This window comes from Anolis carolinensis, unplaced genomic scaffold (genome assembly GCF_035594765.1).
Source record: "Anolis carolinensis isolate JA03-04 unplaced genomic scaffold, rAnoCar3.1.pri scaffold_13, whole genome shotgun sequence".
NCBI lineage: Eukaryota > Metazoa > Chordata > Lepidosauria > Squamata > Dactyloidae > Anolis > Anolis carolinensis.
In genome coordinates, this window is record NW_026943824.1 from 19,045,167 (window position 1) to 19,066,736 (window position 21,570).

The 21,570-nt window shown below is 44.4% G+C and overlaps 2 protein-coding genes across 4 annotated transcripts in view; one reads left to right on the forward strand and one right to left on the reverse strand.

The window, feature by feature from the left end:
- The window catches only part of marf1 (meiosis regulator and mRNA stability factor 1), a 55,546-nt gene extending 46,066 nt beyond the window's left edge, over positions 1 to 9,480 (forward strand). For all 3 annotated transcript variants that reach the window (XM_062964304.1, XM_062964306.1, XM_062964305.1), the window contains exons 22-27: positions 519 to 749; positions 2,392 to 2,601; positions 3,863 to 3,923; positions 4,023 to 4,157; positions 6,162 to 6,332; positions 7,042 to 9,480. In XM_062964304.1, the coding sequence (XP_062820374.1) occupies positions 519 to 749; positions 2,392 to 2,601; positions 3,863 to 3,923; positions 4,023 to 4,157; positions 6,162 to 6,332; positions 7,042 to 7,196 (963 nt within the window). In that variant the 3' untranslated portion in view covers positions 7,197 to 9,480. The remainder of the gene's footprint in view (positions 1 to 518; positions 750 to 2,391; positions 2,602 to 3,862; positions 3,924 to 4,022; positions 4,158 to 6,161; positions 6,333 to 7,041) is intronic.
- Positions 9,481 to 11,500: 2,020 nt separating this feature from the next.
- Positions 11,501 to 21,570, reverse strand: bmerb1 (bMERB domain containing 1). Its single transcript, XM_062964312.1, has 6 exons — positions 21,226 to 21,570; positions 17,427 to 17,550; positions 16,099 to 16,172; positions 15,026 to 15,140; positions 14,683 to 14,765; positions 11,501 to 14,003 (listed from the first exon to the last, which is right to left on the reverse strand). The coding sequence occupies exons 1-6, from the start codon at positions 21,329 to 21,331 to the stop codon at positions 13,882 to 13,884; spliced, it is 624 nt and encodes a 207-aa protein (XP_062820382.1). The 5' UTR covers positions 21,332 to 21,570; the 3' UTR covers positions 11,501 to 13,881.

A 21,570-nucleotide genomic window follows, 5' to 3' on the forward strand; every position in this document is an offset into this window, starting at 1 on the left:
CCAAATGTGGTCCAGATCCGTCACCTGCTGGGTTCAGTGTTCTCTGAATATGGGTGAACTATAACTCCTGGATGTCAAGTCAATCACCCCCAGACCCCGCCAGTATGCAGATGTGGCCATGTTGGGTCTGTGTGCCAAGTTAGTTCCAGGTCCATCTTGGGTGGGGTTCAAAGTGCTCTTAGATTGCAGGTGAACTATACATCCCAGTCCCTGCAACTCCTATAATATAAATCATGATAAATTCTCCCCAAACCTCTCTCTCTAGTATGTTCAGTTGGTAATCAATTTCTCTGTTTGCTGTGTGCAGTAGAAAAGGCTAGGAAAGGGTTAAGGGAGAGGCAGTGGGCGGGGTTATGCAAATGGTTGGAGAAAGGAACACTGGGATGTGCTCGCTGTAACCTGAAATGTCCTGGGTGGGAGGGAGTGACTTGGTGGCTGCTCAGCAGTGGGAACTATAGCTTAATTGTGGAGGCCACATGCACACATACAGATTTCTTGTTGTTGTCATACTCCCTCAGGTTGTTGAGACGGAATCTGGTAAACAACTCCATCTTATAAACAAGAAATCTCTCCGGACCTTAACGGCTCAGCTTCTGGTGCTTCTGATGACCTTGGATGACACCACCTTTATTTCTGTCGAGGAGCTTAAAAGGCGCTATGAAAACACACAGGGTTCTCCCCTTAATCCATGTGAATATGGCTTCATGACGTTTACTGATCTCCTGATGAGCGTGCCTTATTTTATTGAGGTAAGGAAAGTGGCTTCGTACCCGACGTCGAACATTATTCCAGTCATTTTGTGTTACATCCTATTTCTAGAGTCTTAAGAAGCAAAAGAGGTGCTAGAAACAACAATATAGATCAGGCCTGGGCAAACCTAGGCCCTCCTGGTGTTTTGGACTGCAACTCCCACCATTCCTAACAGCCTCAGGCCCCTTCCTATCCCCCCTCAGCTGCTTAAGTGTGTGGTGTGGGAGGGGTTATAGACATTTGATTGTACTGAGCATGTTCAGACTCAGAACTCCGTTTTGTAGTCAGTCTGATTTACACCTCCGTGGAGTAAGTGTGTGGTGTGGGGAGGGGTTATAGACATTTGATTGTACTGAGCATGTTCAGACTCAGAACTCCATTTTGTAGTCAGTCTGATTTACACCTCCGTGGAGTAAGTGTGTGGTGTGGGAGGGGTTAAAGACATTTGATTGTACTGAGCGTGTTCAGGCTCAGAACTCCATTTTGTAGTCAGTCTGATTTACACCTCCGTGGAGTAAGTGTGTGGTGTGGGAGGGGCTATAGACATTTGATTGTACTGAGCATGTTCAGACTCAGAACTCCATTTTGTAGTCAGTCTGATTTACACCTCCGTGGAGTAAGTGTGTGGTGTGGGAGGGGTTAAAGACATTTGATTGTACTGAGCGTGTTCAGGCTCAGAACTCCATTTTGTAGTCAGTCTGATTTACACCTCCGTGGAGTAAGTGTGTGGTGTGGGAGGGGTTATAGACATTTGATTGTACTGAGCATGTTCAGACTCAGAACTCCGTTTTGTAGTCAGTCTGATTTACACCTCCGTGGAGTAAGTGTGTGGTGTGGGAGGGGCTATAGACATTTGATTGTACTGAGCATGTTCAGACTCAGAACTCCATTTTGTAGTCAGTCTGATTTACACCTCCGTGGAGTAAGTGTGTGGTGTGGGAGGGGTTAAAGACATTTGATTGTACTGAGCGTGTTCAGGCTCAGAACTCCATTTTGTAGTCAGTCTGATTTACACCTCCGTGGAGTAAGTGTGTGGTGTGGGAGGGGTTATAGACATTTGATTGTACTGAGCATGTTCAGACTCAGAACTCCGTTTTGTAGTCAGTCTGATTTACACCTCCGTGGAGTAAGTGTGTGGTGTGGGAGGGGTTAAAGACATTTGATTGTACTGAGCGTGTTCAGGCTCAGAACTCCATTTTGTAGTCAGTCTGATTTACACCTCCGTGGAGTAAGTGTGTGGTGTGGGAGGGGTTATAGACATTTGATTGTACTGAGCGTGTTCAGGCTCAGAACTCCATTTTGTAGTCAGTCTGATTTACACCTCCGTGGAGTAAGTGTGTGGTGTGGGAGGGGTTATAGACATTTGATTGTACTGAGCATGTTCAGACTCAGAACTCCATTTTGTAGTCAGTCTGATTTACACCTCTGTGGAGTAAGTGTGTGGTGTGGGAGGGGTTATAGACATTTGATTGTACTGAGCATGTTCAGACTCAGAACTCCATTTTGTAGTCAGTCTGATTTACACCTCTGTGGAGGTTGGATGCATGTCGCTTAAGCGACTGAGGGGGAAATTAATATTCCTGAATATTCATTGGCACACAAAAGCTGGAGGTCTGTTCAGTTAGATGTCTTTTCCCGCAGGTTTTTGTCGATGGAGAGTCCGAATATGTCAAACTTACGACCCTGTACGTGTTTGCCAAGAAAGTGAGGTCTTTGCTTCATACCTATCACTACCAACAGATCTTTCTTCATGAGTTTTCAACAGCCTATACCAAATTCACAGGCGAAGCCTTGCATCCTAAAGCGTATGGTTGCAGTAATCTGGAAGAACTACTCGGAGCAATTCCGCCGGTTTGTCACAGTTTGTTTTTTCAGCATTATTAAATTGAATCCTAAAGTTTCAAAGGTAGTAAAGGTAAAGGTTTTCCCCTGACGTTAAGTCCAGTCGTGTCTGACTCTGGGGGGTTGGTGCTCATCTCCATTTCTAAGGCGAAGAGCTGGCTTTATCCATAGACACCTCCTAGGTCATGTGTCCATAGGCATGACTGTATGGAGTGCCAGAGCGGTACCTATTGATCTACTCACATTTGCATGCTTTCGAACTCCTAGGTTGGCAGAAGAGTTTCAAAGGACTCAGGGCGGCTTACAGGTTATATGTATGTACAATCTTCTATATATATAAAAGGATAATGGCATCGCTCCACCGGGCAAAACAACAAAACTAAAGGCCCCCCAACCTAGAAAATTGACAACACAATCGCTCATTCACGTCTCTACGTTCTTACATTCAACAAAGGATTCCTCCCCCCCCAAAAAACAGGGAAACACCCACTCTTTGAAGGTCCAAACCCATTCGGTACTCATCATTCTCTCATCTCAAAACACATAATAAAGAGCAACACTCTGAAAACAAAGGAATTCCATCCAGGAAACAATCAGGGCCACCTAACACCTCCCAACAAAGGATTCCCCCCCCCCCCCCCCCAAGACACGGAACCGCCGAAAAAAAGCCACAGCTAGTATATTATATTATTTGTATAGCACAATATAAGCATTAAATATTATTATATTGTACTATATCACTGTACTGCGATATTATTAGTAATATTACACGTAATATAAATATACCATTATAATAGTGTATTATTATTATTATTATATTACATTATAATAATACTATATGATTATACAATATATTATGGGCCCCTGGTGGCACAGTGTGTTAAAGTGCTAAGCTGCTGAACTTGCAGACTGAAAGGTCCCAGGTTCAAATCCCAGGAGCGGAATGAGCGCCTGCTGTTAGCCCCAGCTTCTGCCAACCTAGTAGTTCGAAAACATGAAAATGTGAGTAGATCAATAGGTTCTGCTCCAGCGGGAAGGTAACGGTGCTCCATGCAGTCATGCAAGTGGCCACATGACCTTGGAGGTGTCTAGGGACAACGCCGGCTCTTTGGCTTAGAAATGGAGATGAGCAACAACCCCCAGAGTCAGACATGACTGGACTTAACGTCAAGGGAAACCTTTACCTGTTATATTGACCAGGAGACATGCAAGAATATGTTTGTTACAGAGAATTTTACTCCAGCGTGTTGCCTTCATTGCTTTTAATTAGGTCGTGTGGATAAAAGGCCACGGTCATAAGAGGATTGTTGTCCTAAAGAATGATATGAAAAGTAAGTAATCACAGTTTAGAATCAGGTTTTATTTATTTATTTATTTATTGCACTCCCTTTTTTTGTGGAAATATTAACTGTACATCTGTCTTCTTGCAGCTCGTTTTAGCTCGCCCAGTTTTCCTGTTGCTGATGAAAATTCTGGAAACCAGCTTGCTGATGGCAACGGGCAAGCTACGGAGCCAGCAAGGGCAAGCGAATCCTTGGAATTAAAACTGGAAGCACAAATGGCTGGTAATGAATGGTTGGCTGATTTAGATTAGCTGAAAACCAAACAATATGGGGAATCCAACTGCGCCTCCTAGTCCTGTCCTTGATTATTGGAGTAGTGTGTCAATCATCCCATCATGGCTCAGTGGGGCCAAAGTCTTGTCTGCTTTTACTGTATTTTGGTACTAGTTGATGGTCAAAGGGAAGCTAGTTGGAGTGGGCGTGGCTTCTTCCCAAGTGCCAGAGACAGGGCTGAGCACCTGAGGCGCCTGGAGGCGGAGCTAGAGGAGTGGGCGTGGCTTCTTCCCAAGAGCCTGAGACAGGGCTTTGCATCTATACCTCCCTGAGGCTCTTCTTGGGACATAGAGGGTGGAGCTAGGGAAGGGGGCGGGGCCTCCTTCTAAGAGCCCGAGACAGGGCTGAGCCTCTATACCTCTCCTGAGAGGCCTTTTAGGACTAAAGGGCGGAGCTAGAGGAATGGGCGTGGCTTCTTCCCAAGAGCCTGAGACAGGGCTGAGCCTCTATACTTCTGAGAGGCCTTTTAGGATTAAAGGGCGGGGCTAGGGGTGGGGGCGGGGACTCCTTCCAAGAGCCCGGGATAGGGCTGGGCCTCTATACTTCTCCTGAGAGGCCTTTTAGGACTAAAGGGCGGGGCTAGGGAAGGGGGCGGGTCCTCATCCCAAGAGCGTGAGACAGGGCTGAGCCTCTATACTTCTGAGAGGCCTTTTAGGACTAAAGGGCGGAGCTAGAGGAATGGGCGTGGCTTCTTCCCAAGAGCCCGAGACAGGGCTGAGCATCTATACATCTCCTGAGGCGCTTTTTGGGACACAGGGCGGACCTAGGGTGGGGGCGGGGCCTCCTTCCAAGTGCCTGAGACAGGGCTGAGCCTCTATATCTCTCCTGAGAGGCCTTTTAGGACTAAAGGGTGGGGCTGGGGTGGGGGCGGGGCCTCTTCCCAAGAGCCTCTGTATACCTCCGCTGAGGTGCTTGTTAGAACACAGGGGCGGAGTATAGAGGCCCCACCCCCTACCCTAGCCCCGCCCCCTGTGTCCTGGTAGGCACCGCAGGACAGGGATAGAAGCTCAGCCCTGCCTCAGAGCTCGTAACTCCGCCCATCCCAGTCCTTGCCGCCCATTTGTGGCTCCGCCCACCTCCCCTCCCAGCCCTGCATCTTGGACTCGGGGAGAGGCTCAGCCAATGGAGCTGTTAAAGATGGCGGGAGGGCCTCTTAGTGGTTGCTGGAGCGTGCCTGGTTGAGAGGCTGGCTCCCTCCCACTCAGCGGCTGGTGGAATGGACATTTTTGGCCACTTGTTGCATTTGGTTTTTCTTCATGCCTGCCCTCCCAAGTGCAACCGGGAACCAAGTCATCACATATGCAGACCCTACAGCAAAATTCACCAAAAAACCTAGCCTGACTTGGGTGGTATGTCACTTTGAGAAAAAAACCCATAATTTTGCAATATGTATAGTTTAAATAACAAAAATATATAATTGTAATATATAACTGTATTCAATAAATCAAAAACTATTTACTACCATTATTTCCATCTATGGTACCTCTTGCAGTTTCCACGCTGATTTCTCTCTATTCTAGTTTCAATGTAGTCATGAGCAATGAATAATATAGTAATAATATAATAGTAATAATACAATAATATACTACAATAATAATAGAATAGATAGATAGATAGATAGATGTAATGTGCATAATTCCCATGGAGTAAACAACAAAACCACTGGACCAAATCACACCAAATTTGGCCACAAAAGACATTCGTCATCCAATCAATCTGCATGCGACAGCGTGTCAGCAAAAATGGCTAGGCGTGTCAGTGCTGACACGCGTGTTATAGGTTGGCCATCACTGTCCTAAACCATACAATGGTAATTTGCATGTCTGTATTTCCATTCTGCGCATCATCTGAGGACTATAACATATGAAACAGCATAATTCCTATGTCATTTTCTGTCGCTGTCCCTGCCGGAAAAATTTGTATTGTTTTAATTGGTTTTTTGTTGTTTTGCAGTTTCTAATCCAACGGAGCAAGAGCTGCTTTGCCTCCGAAATGCGTCGCCTGTGGATCTCCTGTGCGAGCCGGTCCCTTCCTGCCTGCCTTCCCCACAGCTGAGACCAGACCCAGTCCTTATGGAGCCCATGGACCTCATTCGGTTTGAAGAACATCCAGCAACCCTTCCTGGTAAATCTGGTAACAATCCTGCAGCCCCCAAATAATAATAATAGTAATAGTAATAGTAATAATAATAGAGTCGGTCATGACTGGATTTAACGTCAGGGAAACCTTTACCTTTTTTATATTATATACTAGCTGTGCCCGGCCACGCGTTGCTGTGGCAAAGTGATGGTGGTATTGATTAAAAATTGTTGTGTAATTTTTATTTGACGTTATTTGTATTTTTTTAATTAATTTTATTGTAAGTTATCTTTTTATTTATTATATTTTATTATTTTATTGTATTAGATTTTAGTGTTTTAAATTATTTTTTAGTGTTTTTTATTATTTTTTATTGGGTTGCTAGGAGACCAAGTTGGAGGAGCTTAGTCTTCTAACTGGCAGCAATTGGATAAAAGCAATTATTCCTCTCTCTCTAATTAGGACTTTATTTTTCTTTTCTTTTTGTTGTATCAACCTAGAGGCTTGGATGATGGGTTGTGTTGTCAAATTTCGAGGTTGGGGGGCCTGTAGTTTTGTTGTTTTGTGGGTCGCCGTGATGCCATCACTCTTTTATATATATAGATGTATGTATATACATACATATATTATTATTATTATTATTACACGAGAAATATATGTAGATTTAATTTGCTGCATTGGCACTAAAGAAAATGGATATAGCATGAAAATGAGTGTATTTTTAAAAACCCAAATATTTCCATGTTCATTTCAGAAACTATCGTTTTAACCGAAGAGAAAGAGAAGTCTGCCTCGGCCTCTGAATCCCAGCCGAGCAAAGATCTCACCGACAGTCCGGCCAAAAGGCAGCCTAAAAACCGAGTGAAGTTGGCAGCCAATTTTTCACTTGCACCTGTAACCAAACTTTAATTCTTTTTGTGTGTGTGTGTGGTGTGAAAAGCAACACGTGGATAGATTTCACAGCAAAGTAAGCTATTGTCTATCCACGATATTCTTAATCACGGCCAGAGGGAAAGGCACTTGTGTTCTCTTTGTCATCTTTGTGAGCATTGTGTTCAGTTTTACACTGATTTCAGCTGGACAGGTATGTTTTATTTGAACTTCAAGAGTTTGTTGAGAAATAAATTTAACATTTTACCTTTTTTTCCCATTCTCCAAAATGTCATCCAAAAAAGGAAATGACGAAACTTTGGTTTAGAGCATGGGTCGATGTTTCTAAAACCGAATCCACAATGTGATCCGAAATATAAACATAGCATATAAATAAATCTATAGGCTATTTCCGACATGCACTTCAGACAGTAATCCACTGTGCAGTTTGTCTTGGGATTTTTTTTAAAGATTGGAAATAAACCTGCCTTTGGTATTAAATCGGCGAGGGATGTTTTGGATGACTTGTAACTGGGACATTTCAAACGATGACTGTCAGTTTGTTCTCCGCCCCAATTTTTTTGTGGTAAGAATTGTCAGTTTGTTCTCCGCCCCAATTTTTTGGTGGTAAGAATTGTCGGTTTGTTCTCCGCCCCAATTTTTTTGTGGTAAGAATTGTCAGTTTGTTCTCCGCCCCAATTTTTTTGTGGCAAGAATTGTCAGTTTGTTCTCCGCCCCAATTTTTTTTGCGGTAAAAATTGTCAGTTTGTTCTCCGCCCCAAAACTCTTTTAAATGCCTTTGGTCATCAATTCATTTCCGCTCAGGAGTCTTGTAGGAAGTCGATGCCGTTTTAAGCTTCTTGTTTTTTTAGTGCTTCAAGTTGGCGTTTGGTCTGAACGAAGAAAAAACGTCTTGGGTGTGTCAAGGCATTTTTGAGGCGAACGTCGAAGCGCTTCTCGCATCTACTGATGAGATTCCTGGGAATCTTCGATAATTGCAGAAAAAAGTAAAATATGCATTTTTGAGTGCATAAATTATGAATCACAGCAGTAGGTTAAGGAGGAGCCTTTTTTTAAGGTGGAAGGTAAAATAATGTTACTTCCACTTGCACAGGATTGTGAGCAGCGAGTGGACGGAAATGCCAAGGTTACGGTGCTTAACCTTGTTTTCTGACTTTTTAAAAACACATAATAAACGGGAAGCTTTTTGAGTTGGTTAGTTTTTAACTGTGTCTAGTTTTTATTCCGGCGTTCGTTGCTGCTCTTTCTGCGTTTGCGTGTTTTCCGTCCGGTTTCCCGTTGGCCTTTGTTGAGCGAGGCAAGTCAATGAGCTCCGTTTTACTACAAACATCTTCTGGAGCTTTTATTACCCCTCTTGGGTACAACTTGGCACTTACAATGGGTTGTATTTGCCAGGCCAAGGAGACTTATTGCTTGTCGAGAGGAAAGAAACTGCACCAAAGGTTCCAACTTGCCTTGAACAGACCGATGTGTTGGGTTTGCTGCTGTTTTGCAACCGTTAACCCTCGATGGCTATAAAGGCAACTTCTTAAAAAGTAACCTCGATTTTGTTTAAAAAATACATTTGAACAAAACCAGGTCCTTAACATTGAATTATAGCCATTACGAAATGCAGGGAAACACTGGAAGTTTTTTCCCCCCTAAAATCATGGTTAAAGCACATCCTTACTTTGCTTCTACAGAGACATAGGGTTGGTAGGAATGAATTTTTAGCATTTTTTAAACCTAAATTTCTTTCTTTGCCTTCTGTATTGACTGCATGAAATAAAGATCTGTTCACCTTGAGTTTGTGCAGGAACAGTCATCATTTTGAGCTGCAGTTGCAAGTCATCGAAAACAACCTTGTCCTCGAAATACAGATGCAATTCAGACATCTGTAGAGGATCGGAAATCTGTCTGGATGTATGTCGTTCTGACCTGGATTGCTGTTTAAAAGTTATATATATATATAGAGTGCCATTTGTTTTTCCACAGTGTGAGACTCATCTTCATTCAGGTTTTTTTTTCCTCCCCTTTTTACAAAGTCTTGAAGAAATAATGTGACTTGGCTGATTCTGAACAGTAAATTAAGACGATGGAATTCTTTACTTTACACGTTACTAATTTTGATTTCTTGACTATTTGAAAAAATAGACCGTATCACTGAAGCCCTCGACTTGTGCACTCTCCAGATGGGACGGGATGGGAGGAAGCGTCTCTCTTTCTCCTTTACCGTCTTCTTCATCTGGATATTTCTGTGGTTCAAGTGCTGTTTTGTGTGTTGGGACCAAACAATTGTCAATAAAAATTTCAAGCAAGCATGTATACGCATTTTTGTTTCATTTTAATAAGATTCAGTTTAATAAGTATGGAACCCTGCGCAGATGGGGAAGCCTTAGCATTGAACGGTTGTGTTGTTAAAGTGAGAAGTATCGAACCCTGCGCAGACGGAGAAGCCTTAGCATTGGACGGTTGTGTTGTTAAAGTGAGAAGTATCGAACCCTGCGCAGACGGAGAAGCCTGAGCATTGAACGGTTGTGTTGTTAAAGGGCAAAATATGGAAACCTGCGCAGACGGGGAAGCCTTAGCATTGAACGGTTGTGTTGTTAAAGGGCGAAATATGGAACCCTGCGCAGACGGGGAAGCCTTAGCATTGAACGGTTGTGTTGTTTTCGTGCGAAGTATGGAACCCTGCGCAGACGGGGAAGCCTTAGCATTGAACGGTTGTGTTGTTAAAGTGTGAAGTATGGAACCCTGCGCAGACGGGGAAGCCTTAGCATTGAACGGTTGTGTTGTTAAAGTGTGAAGTATGGAACCCTGCGCAGACGGAGAAGCCTTAGCATTGAACGGTTGTGTTGTTAAAGAGCGAAGTATGGACCCTGTGCAGACGGGGAAGCCTTAGTATTGAACGGTTGTGTTGTTAAAGGGCGAAGTATGGAACCCTGCGCAGACGGAGAAGCCTTAGCATTGAACGGTTGTGTTGTTAAAGGGCGAAGTATGGAACCCTGCGCAGACGGAGAAGCCTTAGCATTGAACGGTTGTGTTGTTAAAGTGCCAAGTATGAAACCCTGCGCAGACGGGGAAGCCTGAGCATTGAACGGTTGTGTTGTTAAAGGGCGAAGTATGGAACCCTGCGCAGACGGGGAAGCCTTAGCATTGAACGGTTGTGTTGTTAAAGGGCGAAGTATGGAACCCTGCGCAGACGGAGAAGCCTTAGCATTGAACGGTTGTGTTGTTAAAGGGCGAAGTATGGAACCCTGCGCAGACGGAGAAGCCTTAGCATTGAACGGTTGTGTTGTTAAAGTGCCAAGTATGAAACCCTGCGCAGACGGGGAAGCCTGAGCATTGAACGGTTGTGTTGTTAAAGGGCGAAGTATGGAACCCTGCGCAGACGGGGAAGCCTTAGCATTGAACGGTTGTGTTGTTAAAGGGCGAAGTATGGAACCCTGCGCAGACGGAGAAGCCTTAGCATTGAACGGTTGTGTTGTTAAAGTGCCAAGTATGGAACCCTGCGCAGACGGGGAAGCCTGAGCATTGAACGGTTGTGTTGTTAAAGGGCGAAGTATGGAACCCTGCGCAGACGGAGAAGCCTTAGCATTGAACGGTTGTGTTGTTAAAGTGCCAAGTATGAAACCCTGCGCAGACGGGGAAGCCTGAGCATTGAACGGTTGTGTTGTTAAAGGGCGAAGTATGGAACCCTGCGCAGACGGAGAAGCCTGAGCATTGAACGGTTGTGTTGTTAAAGTGCCAAGTATGAAACCCTGCGCAGACGGGGAAGCCTGAGCATTGAACGGTTGTGTTGTTAAAGGGCGAAGTATGGAACCCTGCGCAGACGGGGAAGCCTTAGCATTGAACGGTTGTGTTGTTAAAGGGCGAAGTATGGAACCCTGCGCAGACGGAGAAGCCTTAGCATTGAACGGTTGTGTTGTTAAAGTGCCAAGTATGGAACCCTGCGCAGACGGGGAAGCCTGAGCATTGAACGGTTGTGTTGTTAAAGGGCGAAGTATGGAACCCTGCGCAGACGGAGAAGCCTTAGCATTGAACGGTTGTGTTGTTAAAGTGCCAAGTATGAAACCCTGCGCAGACGGGGAAGCCTGAGCATTGAACGGTTGTGTTGTTAAAGGGCGAAGTATGGAACCCTGCGCAGACGGGGAAGCCTTAGCATTGAACGGTTGTGTTGTTAAAGGGCGAAGTATGGAACCCTGCGCAGACGGGGAAGCCTTAGCATTGAACGGTTGTGTTGTTAAAGAGCGAAGTATGGAACCCTGCGGAGACAGTGAGACTTAAGCAACGTGCAGTATACATACAACAAACACATCAAGTGAGGCTGCGTTTGAGCCATATTTTGAAAAGGTTGTGTCTTTTTATTGCAGTGTAGAATGATCAACAGTGACATTGGCTGAACAGTAAATATTTGGAAAGAAACAGTGGACTACTTTAATCTTGTGTATCTTTTGAAAAACCACAAAAAAGATCAATAGTCTGCCCATTGTTTTCCATCGATGCAGAGCCTGGAAAAGGAGTCATGCTGATGATTGGAGATTTTGTTGAAATTGCAAAGTAACCCGTCCAAGCAATACTTCCAATTCCAAGGTCTGTGCATTCAAGAGTCACAATTTTCAGTGAGTAGAGAAACCTCTATGGAAATAAGGGCCATGAGGGTTTTAACAGAAAACAATCAACTGAGCACAAAAAGACCCCACTTACATTATTTTAAGCAACTCAAATTGAGTGGATCTTGTTTTTGCGTCCCCTTTTCCAGAGATATCCTGCAGATCACAGCAAATCACCAAAAATCACAATAGTCAGACACATGATTGATCGGCAGCTTCCAATAAACTATTAGTCCCATGGTTCTAATTTACAATATTTATTAATGCATCTGTTAATTGCAAAAAGTAGCTGCCATGCCACGTTTTTCTGCCCACAGACCGAAGGCTGGGAGTGGGGTGCATCCCCTAGACATAAACGATTAAATTGTTATTCAACTACATCCAGAGCGCATTACGAACCCAAACAATGATGGATCTGGAGCAAACTTGGCATGCAGACCCGATAGGACCAGATTTGGATACTGGTGGGATTTGAGGGGGATTGGCCTGGACATTTTGGAGTTGTAGGTACTGGGATGTGTAGTTTACCTACAATCCATGAGCACTCTGAATCCCACCAAAGATGGATCTGGACCAAACTTGGCATGCAGACCCGATAGGACCAGATTTGGATACTGGTGGGATTTGAGGGGGATTGGCCTGGACATTTTGGAGTTGTAGGTACTGGGATGTGTAGTTTACCTACAATCCATGAGCACTCTGAATCCCACCAAAGATGGATCTGGACCAAACTTGGCATGCAGACCCGATAGGACCAGATTTGGATACTGGTGGGATTTGAGGGGGATTGGCCTGGACATTTTGGAGTTGTAGGTACTGGGATGTGTAGTTTACCTACAATCCATGAGCACTCTGAATCCCACCAAAGATGGATCTGGACCAAACTTGGCATGCAGACCCGATAGGACCAGATTTGGATACTGGTGGGATATTTGGTGAATTGGCCTGGACGTTTTGGAGTTGTAGATACTGGGATGTATAGTTCACCTGCAATCCATGAGCACTCTGAATCCCACCAAAGATGGATCTGGACCAAACTTGGCACACAGAGCCCCTACAACCAGCACAAAATACGGGAGATCTTCGTTGGAAATTTATTTTTATTTATTTTGTTTATATACCACTGTTCTCCCCCAGCGGGACCTTGATTTTGTCAGAGTAATGGTTTATATAGTACGTATGTTCCGCTTACGTAGCCGGACAGATGTCATTGGGAATGGAATGTGGGAGGCAAAATTTGGTTTTCTTCTCCAGTCACCATCAATCCTGTTGGACATGACAGTGAGCTTCTCCGACTGCGTGCTCTGTATATAGCTGTAAATAAAGTTAATTGCCGCTGGGATCAGCAGACAGCTACGAGTGCATGTTTGTTCGTGCGTCTAAGCAGATGCGAGAATGCCGAACAGAGGGGAGATATGAGATAGAAAGCTGTTTGTGTCTCAATTTAACCCTCACATCATTGACAGATTTGAGGGAGTTGTAGTTCACCTATATCCCGAGAGCACTGTGGACCACATGGTGGACTACAACTCCTATCAATCTCTTGATCAAAGGGGATCATGCGGACTCTGTGTGCCAAGTGAGTTCCAAATTGAACCACAACTACAGGACCCCCAATCCCACCCAAAAAAAGACCTTCCAGTAATCGAATTTTGGCATATCGTGTCTGTGCCAAGTTTGGTCCAACTCCACCGGTGTTTGGGTTCTCGGCGCTCTGTCTACAGTATATTACATGGGATTCTCTTTCTGTTTCTCCTCTCCACAAGCATATTTTATTTTACAGAATAATAAAAACGGACACCTATCTGTTACCGGTGAGCGACCTCTGAGATACGTATAATTGTTCCTATGAGTCCTGCCTGTTCTCTGGATATGGTTACATTGAGATATATTCCTCGTCTTAACCTAGGCATGCTCGCTGAGTGATCCATGCAACGGGGAAGGACTCACCAAGGGGGACGTTCGGCACTACAACGGTTACTGTCAGAACAGGACAGGAAACTTAACTACCAAGGTTTCGGGATGCGTTACTTCCTTTTCCCCCCCTCCTTCTACAGTTTTTGTTCCCCATCCAGGTTGAAACGAAGGCATGCCTGAGGGGATGGTCGGAGCTACATGATGGTGCATTGGCCGGTCCCGCAGCAATCCCGGATGATGGCAATGCCCGTTTTGGCAATGGTGGGCTTGTTGGGAGGAAGCGGCGGGGGCTCGGCCTTCTTCTCTGCGGGCGTACCTGCAATGGACAAAAGATAACGTAGTCTGTGCACATTCAGAAGACCTACAACATCTGTTCTAGAACTCCAATACACTGATGATAACGTAGTCTGTGCACATTCAGAAGAAGACCTACAACATGTGTTATAGAATTCCAATATGCCAGTGATAACGTAGACTGTGCACATTCAGAAGACCTACAACATCTGTTCTAGAACTCCAATATGCCGATGATAACGTCTGCACATTCAGTAGAAAACCTACAATATGTGTTATGCTCCAATATGCTGATGATAATGTAGACTGTGCGCATTCAGATGATGATCTACAAGCCACTCTCAACACCTGAAACCAACCTGGACACAGAATATTATCCGAGGACACACAACCACTCTCACAACCACCATGTCAGGTGACACTGAGAAGCCATTGAAATACACAAGAAACATGTGGACAGTGTCAACCGAAAGCAGGAAACCATGAATATGAACAAAATCTGACTCCCAGTATTTAAAAACTCTAGAATCATAGCAGTAAATAAAGAACAACACGAAGAAAACAGAGGAATTCCAGACAAGAAACAATCATGGGCAGCTAACACCTCCCAACAAGGATTCCTCCCAATCAGGAAACAGCCAGACTGGATGGCCCACCAGGCCTCTTCCGACTCTAGGATTCTAGGAAGCCCACAGACCCACCTGTCGGAGCCGTTACGATGTTGTCGAGGGGTTTCAACTTGATCCGAAGGAACTCTGCCATCTCCTTGTCTTCCTCCTTCTCCCTGATTTTGGAAGGAAAACAACAACAACGAAGTATTAAGGGAAGATACAAGTATTGTTAACGTGCCAAGTATGGAACCCTGCGCAGACGGAGAATCCCTAGCATTGAACGGTTGTGATTTTGTGAAATGAAATCCAGCATATATATCTCATTTGCTGTGTCATACTGTGTCTTTGTGTCAATAATAATAATAATAACGCCATCATCTGCCACGGCCGTGGAGATCTATCTACCTTTGCTCCGGGGAAAGTTTTTATTTACCTTAATCGTTCCACTTCGGCATCGTCAACGAGGAAGTCTCTCTTCTGCACCAGTTTGTGGATCTTGTGGATCAGTTCGTCCTCTCTTTGCCTCTGGAGCCTCGTCTTGTCTTTTTCTGGGGAGAGAAGGAAGCGGCTCGGGAGACGGGAACCTAGGACTTCCTCCCATGGACCTTGGGAATCTATAACTTCCAGGAGAACCCCATCGCATGGAGCCATGGCATTTAAAGTGGTGTGCAAGGGCATTCATTCCATATTGTAAATGCACCCAGAGAAGGACATGGACCTTGGGAAACTATGACTCCTGGGACTGCACAGCACGGCATAATAATAATAATAATAATAATAATAATAATAATAATAATAATAATAATAATAATAATAAAATCACACAGCCCTAGACACTTGGGAAGTGTTCGACGTGTGATTTTGTGATACGAAATCCAGCATGTCTATCTTGTTTGCTGTGTCATACAATAATAATAATAATAATAATAATAATAATAATAATAAATAAAGCAAAGTGAAAAACCTGCTTTGATTGAAGTCAAAAATCAGAAACTCCTCAAAGCACAGCAGACAAAAAATCAGTACAAGAAAACCGCACTACAAACTAGAGCTGACAGCTGGCACAACAAAACCTTGCATGGAAAGTTCCTTGACAAAATGGAAGGAAATGGTGATAAGGAGAAGACCTGGCTCTGGCTCACAAATGGGACCCTGAAGAAGGAGACAGAAGGCAGCCCAGGAGCAAGACATCAGGACAAAGGCAATTAAGGCCAAGATCGAAAAATCAGCTGATGACCCAAAATGCAGACTGTGCAAGGAAACTGACGAAACCATGGATCATATCCTCAGCTGCTGTAAGAAAATCGCACAGACAGACTACAAACAGAGGCACAACTATGTGGCCCAAAGGATTCATTGGAACTTATGCCTCAAGGACCACCTCCCAGCAGCAAAGAACTGGTGGGATCACAAACCTGCAAAAGTCTTGGAAAATGAGCACGCAAAGATACTGTGGGACTTCCGAATCCAGACTGACAAAGTTCTGGAACACAACACACATATTACCTGGGGTTGCGACTAAACTCTGCAACTCTTTCTTAAGGGTCATGATGTCTTTGCACAGCTGGATATCATCCATCCTGGAGAAACAGGGAAGAGAAATGAAAGAGTAACACGCGTAGAACGGTTTGTGCTATCTGTTCCTTGGGTCTCATTACGAAGCCCTTCCTAACGTTCAAGTGGAATCACCTTTCCTTTCAATCTGAACCGAGTCTCCAGGGCAGCAGAAAACAAGCCCCGCTCCCTCTCCCTTAGGACAGCCTTTCAAATATTTAAACATTTAGACACGTCTCCTCTCAGCCTTGTCTTCTGCAGTCTCTTGCCACCACAATGTTTCTTTCGCCGCCTTCTGTCACCCAAAGCAAAGACCGCTCTGTTTTCAGATCAGGAATGGCAAAGGAGGCAGCCAGGAATCGTAGCTTTCGCTTTTCTTGAGCTTCCTTTTACTAGTTGCAGGCAGATTGCTTTCTTGCCTTGCACTAAATGAAACTAATTGGGAGCTTTCCAAGCTTTACAAAACACCAGTGAAAAGGTTTTGGGTGTCAGCTTCGATTCTTAAGGTTTTGGAGTGAGCCATGCTGTTGTACTTCAGTGCTGGTTCACCTTGCTCTTAACACACACTCCGCCACAGCAGACTTGGTTTAAACAGTTTATTGATAAAAGATGGCAAAGTCTGAATGAAAAGCAGTAAAGAAAGTAATAATCCAAATTCAAAGGCAGTCTGTAGAATATAGTTCAAAGTCTCTAATATAGCAAATCAGTCCTGGAAACAAGGCAGCATGAACTTCAAAATACAATCCAAAATACAAGATCCAGGCATGAGTAAAAGCAAGAATCCTTTTACACAAGCATAGACAAGACAGGAATTCTGCTTCCAAAACCAACGTTGCTTCGTCTGAAATCTTTCCCTTTTTCTCTCTTGTTTAACCTTGTTTACAGGCCAAGAAAGCATTCCTTCGTCCTTGAGTTCCCACACGTTTACCAGCTATCCTAAGAGAACATCTGGGACAATGAACTTTTAACCTTAACCTTGTATCCCTATCTAAGGAAGATTCCTCTGACTCGCTGCCAGAGACACCTGGGACTTGTTGATGTTCTGAACTCTGTTGATGTTCTGAATCCTGTGAAAGGTCACCCTTATCACTGGCTTCTGCTTCCCTGCTAGTCTGTGGCCTCTCTAATAATTCAAAGACTTCAACATTTCCCTCATCAACATTTCCCCTTCATCAACTGACTGAACCACAACACATGCTAATGCTTTGAAAAGACTTTCGACTTACAAAACTTCCAAATTCTTCCAAGTTCCAATTTTTTACGAGTCGTTTAGTACTTACATAAACCTCAGTTCTGATTCCCTTCTGACCAAGACTTCTCGAAGCCTCTGGATCTTGGCCATCTCCAGTTCAATCTCCTCCGGCATCATGGTTGTCTCGGCCATGGAAACGATGTCCCGTTGATCTGTGTAGGTTTAAGACAAAGCAGGGAGAGAAGGAAGGAAGCAAAAGCATGACATGGGAGGCAGAATCTAACCGGAGTGCACCTAGGACGGGATGGCTTACTGCCCGATATTTCCTCTCTTGGCTGGCAGTGTCTCAAGCATGTACAAAACGGGGGAAAGGGCTTTTCCCAAAAAACAGTAGAAAAGGAAGTATAAAATAGCAGTAGTCCATATACAAAAGATCAGTAGTCCAAGATACATGAAATCAAGAAAGTAAAGATCACAGGCATAAATCCAAAAGCATGAAAACAGAAACTTTCTCCAAGGCAGAACTCTTTCAGGAACATAGGCACCGATTCGGAAAATTGCACCGGATAGATTGCATCAGCTCTAGTTCCTTAGATATGATTATGGTTTTCTACTTGTGAGCAGAAGGCATATACTCTGTATCTCAATAACTAATGCCATTTTTGGACTCCGTAGGTCAAATATTTGCCCATTTTCCAACATGTATTGGAGTTTTAAAATATAGTAACCTAATGTTGGGTTACTTTAAGTATTTATTATCCCTGGGGAGAGGGGCGGGGTATAAATAAAGCCTATTATTATTATTATTTTAAGTGCTGAGTCACAATTACAGTGATTAAGCATGAGGATAATGAAACCCTGAAGTTAGGTTTGCATCAGGTGTACAAGATAATGAAAGCATTGTGTCATTCAAGTATATATACAATAGAGTTCCGGTTATCCGACTTCTGGTTATCCGACCTACCGTATTATCCGACGTGCTTGCCGGAGGGATGAGACTCTTCCCTTTGGCAAGCACCTGGTTTAGGGAAGCCCGGTGCATGTTGCTGTCTAGCAACACGCACCGGGCTTCTCCAAAGTGCGGGTGCTTGCCGAAGGGACGAGACTCCTCCCTTCGGCAAGCACCCGGCTTGCCAGGAGTGATAGTAGGGCATCCCTATCATCCGAAAGTTTCGGTTATCCGACATTCCACCCACCCGTTTATGTCGGATAACCAGAACTCTACTGTAAGAACACCAGCAGAGTAAATTGGGGTTAGGTGATAATAATAATAATAATAATAATAATAATAATAATAATAATAATAATAACAACAACAACAACAACAACAACAACAACAACAACATGCCTCAAGTACCACCTCCCAGCAGCAAAGAACTGGTGGGATCACAAACCTGCAAAAGTATTGGAAAATGAGCACGCAAAGATACTGTGGGACTTCCAAATCCAGACTGACAAAGTTCTGGAACACAACACACCAGACATCACAGTTGTGGAAAAGAAAAAGGTTTGGATCATTGATGTTGCCATCCCAGGTGACAGTCGCATTGACGAAAAACAACAGGAAAAACTCAGCCGCTCTCAGGAGCTCAAGATTGAACTGCAGAAAACTCTGGCAGAAAACAATGCAGGTGGTCCCGGTGGTGATGGGCATATTGGGTGCCGTGCCAAGAGATCTCAGCCGGCACTTGGAAACAATAGGCATTGACAAAATCACGATCTGCCAACTGCAAAAGGCCACCCTACTGGGATCTGCACGCATCATCTGAAAATACATCACACAGTCCTAGACACTTGGGAAGTGTTCGACTTGTGATTTTGTGATATGAAATCCAGCATTTCTATCTTGTTTGCTGTGTCATAATAAAATAATAACTTTATTCTTATACCCCGCCCCATCTCCCCGAAGGGACTCGGGGCGGCTTACATGCCCGGACACAACAGTATAAAAGCAAAACAATAAAACAAATCAATCAACAATAAAACATCAACATTGATAAAAGCAGTCATAAAAAGTGATGTGATGATGTATGGTGAATTGGAGGACTCTGAAGGATCTGGCTGTTAGAACATATCGGCTCTTAAGAATTGTGGGAATTGGAGTCTGAAAAAACCTGGAGGGAGGGCTGAAGTTGGCCCATGCCTGGGTTAGAGCCTTGAAACGAAACGAGTAACGTCCGAGAAAAGCTGTATTAAAGTGGCACAAGCTTGTCTGGCTCTGCTTATATGGGAAGAAACGAGCCAAATGCTGAACCCATGCCAACCACTGAAACAAAGCCAACGCTGCTGCAATCGGGTGTGGGAAGACCCTTGCAAGAGCCAGGAAGAGAAGAAGGAGCCCCAAGCCAACTCTAGAGCTTTAAGGCGCACCGTTTTGGGCATCGCCATATTTACAGTTTATAGAGAGAAGACCCATTTAAGTCCTTTCCCCCTACTATTTCCTTTTCCTCTCTGTTCCTTTGAAACCCCCAAGAACCCAAATACATCAATGGCAAATCTGCTTGGAGCAGAACAGTCTCCCCAAAACAGGCCATGCAAAGTTGCCGAAAGGCTTTCGAGTACCGTTGCGAACACCTAGAGAGAACAACAACATTGCAAACACCTAGAGAACAAACAAAGAATATTGCAAACATCTGGGGAGAACAACAACATTGCAAACACCTGGAGAACCAACAATGAACATTGCAAACATCCGGGGAGAAAAATAACATTGCAAATACCCGGAGAACCAACGAAGAACATTGCAAACATCTGGGGACAACAACAACATTGCAAACACCTGGGGAACCTACCAAGAACAATGCAAACATCTGGGGAGAACATTGCAAATATCTGGGGAGAACAACTGCATTGCAAACACCTGGAGAAACAACCAAGAACATGGCAAACATCTGAGGAGAACAACAACATTGCAAACACCTGGGGAGCCAACAAAGAACATTGCAAACATCTGGGGAGAACAACAACATTGCAAAAACATGGAGAACCAACGAAGAACATTGCAAACACCTGGAGAACCAACGAAGAACATTGCAAACATCTGGAGAGAACAACAACATTGCAAACACCCGGAGAACCAAAGAAAAACATTGCAAACATCTGGGGAGAACAACAACATTGCAAACACCTAGAGAACAAACAAAGAACATGGCAAACATCTGAGGAGAACAACAACATTGCAAACACCTGGGGAGCCAACAAAGAACATTGCAAACATCTGGGGAGAACAACAACATTGCAAACATCTGGGGAACAATACCAAGAACAATGCAAACATCTGGGGAGAACAACAACAATGCAAACACCTGGGGAACCAACGAAGAACATTGCAAACATCTGGGGAGAACAACAACAATGCAAACACCTGGGGAACCAACGAAGAACATTGCAAACATCTGGGGAGAACAACAATGCAAACACCTGGAGAACCAACAAAGAACATTGCAAACATCTGGAGAGAACAACAACAATGCAAACACCTGGGGAACCAACGAAGAACATTGCAAACATCTGGGAAGAACAACAACAATGCAAACACCTGGGGAACCAACGAAGAATAATGCAAACATCTGGGGAGAACAACAACAATGCAAATACATGGGGAACCAATGAAGAACATTGCAAACATCTGGGGAGAACAACAACATTGCAAACATCTGGGGAACAATACCAAGAACAATGCAAACATCTGGGGAGAACAACAACATTGCAAACACCTGGGGAACAATACCAAGAACAATGCAAACATCTGGGGAGAACAACAACATTGCAAACACCTGGAGAAGAAACAAAGAACACTGCAAACATTGCAAATACCTGGAGAACAAACAAAGCCCCGCCTGAAATAAATCAACCCTGCAAGGAAGGGCACAAAGGGCAGGCCTTACTTTTCCTCCATCCCTCGGCTTTCCATTCCGTTTCTTCCACGGCCCCGTAACGCCTGGGCGGCCTCTCTGCCTCTTTTCCGCCCGAAATGGACCGTTTCAGCTCCATGCTTTGAGCCAACGATGCCAGGGCCCAAAGTGGGCTCTCCTCTCCACTGGGTCCTGCTGGTGGCCCTGCGGCTCTTCTCCTGGGCCGGGTGTGGGGCTCAGTCCATCATAGCCGGGTAGCAAGCGAGAGAAAGAGAGGGGCAGCCCGGCCTTGTCTCTCTGGAGAAAGGCTCAGCGCATCCCTCCACTGCCGCCAGGGATGCAGGGCACATGCGCAGAAGGAAGATGCTCCGGAGAGGA